This window comes from Vicia villosa, linkage group LG2 (genome assembly GCF_029867415.1).
Source record: "Vicia villosa cultivar HV-30 ecotype Madison, WI linkage group LG2, Vvil1.0, whole genome shotgun sequence".
Taxonomy (NCBI): Eukaryota; Viridiplantae; Streptophyta; class Magnoliopsida; order Fabales; family Fabaceae; genus Vicia; species Vicia villosa.
The window spans coordinates 197,843,102-197,844,843 of NC_081181.1; the positions used below are offsets into that span (position 1 = coordinate 197,843,102).

Consider the following 1,742-nt stretch of genomic DNA (forward strand, 5'->3'; position numbering starts at 1 on the left):
GGAACAATCATAACAAACATTCATGAAGCAGTTTAAAAATTGTTAGAGACATAATATAACTTCTTTTTCAAACTTCTCTCTATAAGATATATAATTATTCTGTTAATTGATCGTTAAGATTTATAATTACAACTTAACATGTTTGAGTTATATCATGCTCTGTGAGTGTCTTTTTCTATTTCTCTTGGTATATGTATATTGTTTCTCTTGGTATATATGTGCGTGCGCGGCTGTAAGAATTGTCTATTTCTCTTAGTATATGTATATTGTTTCTCTTGGTATATATGTGCGTGGGCACCAGTAAGATTTTTCTTTTTCTCTTGATGCAAAATTATGAATTGTATCTTGTAATTTTGATTTATGTCTAAAGGATAATATATATGAAATTTCATTTTTAAATAAATTTAAAATATTAAATTGTATAGTTATAAATAAGTGCACACATTGATCATGCTAAATTAATCAATGTTGTGTTATTGACATTCTTGCCTATTTCTCAGGGCCATAAAAAGATCAAATTGTTTCCACGAGAGTAACGGAAACGATATATGTCTTATGCCAAGCAATGTGTACATGATAGCATTTGGTATAGCAGAAGTGATACTTTCTCAAATCCCAGACTTTGATAAAATATGGTGGTTATCTATAGTTGCAGCTATCATGTCCTTCACTTATTCTGCAATTGGATTGGGTCTCAGCGTGGCCAAAGTAGCAGGTACACGCATATATATATATATATATATATATATATATATATATATATATATATATATATATATATATATATATATATATATAATCATGAAATTATACTTATCTTTTTTATGCAACTTCTCACTCTTATTTTTCTTCATGCAGAAAATCAAACTTTTAAAGGAAGCTTGATGGGAATTAGTATTGGCACAGTGACATCAGTTGGAAGAGTCACTAGCACACAGAAAATATGGAGGAGTTTACAAGCTCTAGGAGCGATGGATTTTGCTTATTCCTTTTCAATTATCCTCATTGAAATTCAGGTAATTCAGATAATGCACATCATGATAATTTATACATCTCTTTATTGAATGCACAATGTTACATGGGAAAACATGTTTGTTTTGTTGCACATGACACTATAAAATCTCCTTCTGCTGAGCACAAGACAATGAAAAAAGCCACTATGCTGAGCATCATGGTTACTACAGTATTTTACATACTATGTGGTAGCATGGGTTATACTACTTTTGGAGATCAAGTTCCTGGAAATCTTTTGACTGGTTTTGGTTTCTATAATCCTTATTGGCTTCTCGACATTGCCAACTTTGCAATTGTTGTGCACCTAATTGGAGCATACCAGGTATTTTATCTTATTACTCTAATATCCATTGTTACTATATATGTACTCATTGAGAGATGAGAAAATTATCGTTTGGTATTTGTGAATGTTGTTGATGATTGGAAAACTGTTCATCGTGATTCTTCGCATAGGTTTACTGCCAAGAAGAAATCGCATGGTTGGTGTGATTTTACGCCTGCTTCCACTAATTTTGCGAAGGATACTTCTTGTGTTAGCAAGCTTGCTGGTTGTAGGCTTCTTCCTTGAAGGGATGTCAGGGACATTCACTTCAACCATGCGATTCAGGTTCAACAATTTCCCACTCCTTTCTTTTCTTTGGAATGACTTTGCTCCAAGATTTTGATGAACCAACCCCTGTACTCTTGGTTACAGCTTGGCATTAAGAGAAAAAGAAAAATCTTATAGG

At 32.3% G+C, this 1,742-nt stretch overlaps 1 protein-coding gene across 1 annotated transcript; it reads left to right on the forward strand.

The window, feature by feature from the left end:
- Positions 1-573: 573 nt before the first annotated feature.
- On the forward strand, positions 574-1,503 carry LOC131651036 (amino acid permease 2-like). Its single transcript, XM_058920718.1, has 3 exons — positions 574-715; positions 1,017-1,336; positions 1,468-1,503. Exons 1-3 carry the CDS (start codon positions 574-576, stop codon positions 1,501-1,503), a joined length of 498 nt encoding a protein of 165 aa, XP_058776701.1.
- The last annotated feature ends 239 nt before the right edge of the window (positions 1,504-1,742 follow it).

What these genes read in the sequence shown, in the direction of transcription:
- LOC131651036 (XM_058920718.1), top strand. Translation starts at nt 574, where the DNA reads ATGATAGCATTTGGTATAGCAGAAGTGATACTTTCTCAAATCCCAGAC. An exon ending in CAGCGTGGCCAAAGTAGCAG is followed by an intron (nt 716 to 1,016) that starts GTACACGCATAT and finishes ATTGAAATTCAG; the next exon opens with GTAATTCAGATAATGCACAT. An exon ending in ACCTAATTGGAGCATACCAG is followed by an intron (nt 1,337 to 1,467) that starts GTATTTTATCTT and finishes TTCTTCGCATAG; the next exon opens with GTTTACTGCCAAGAAGAAAT.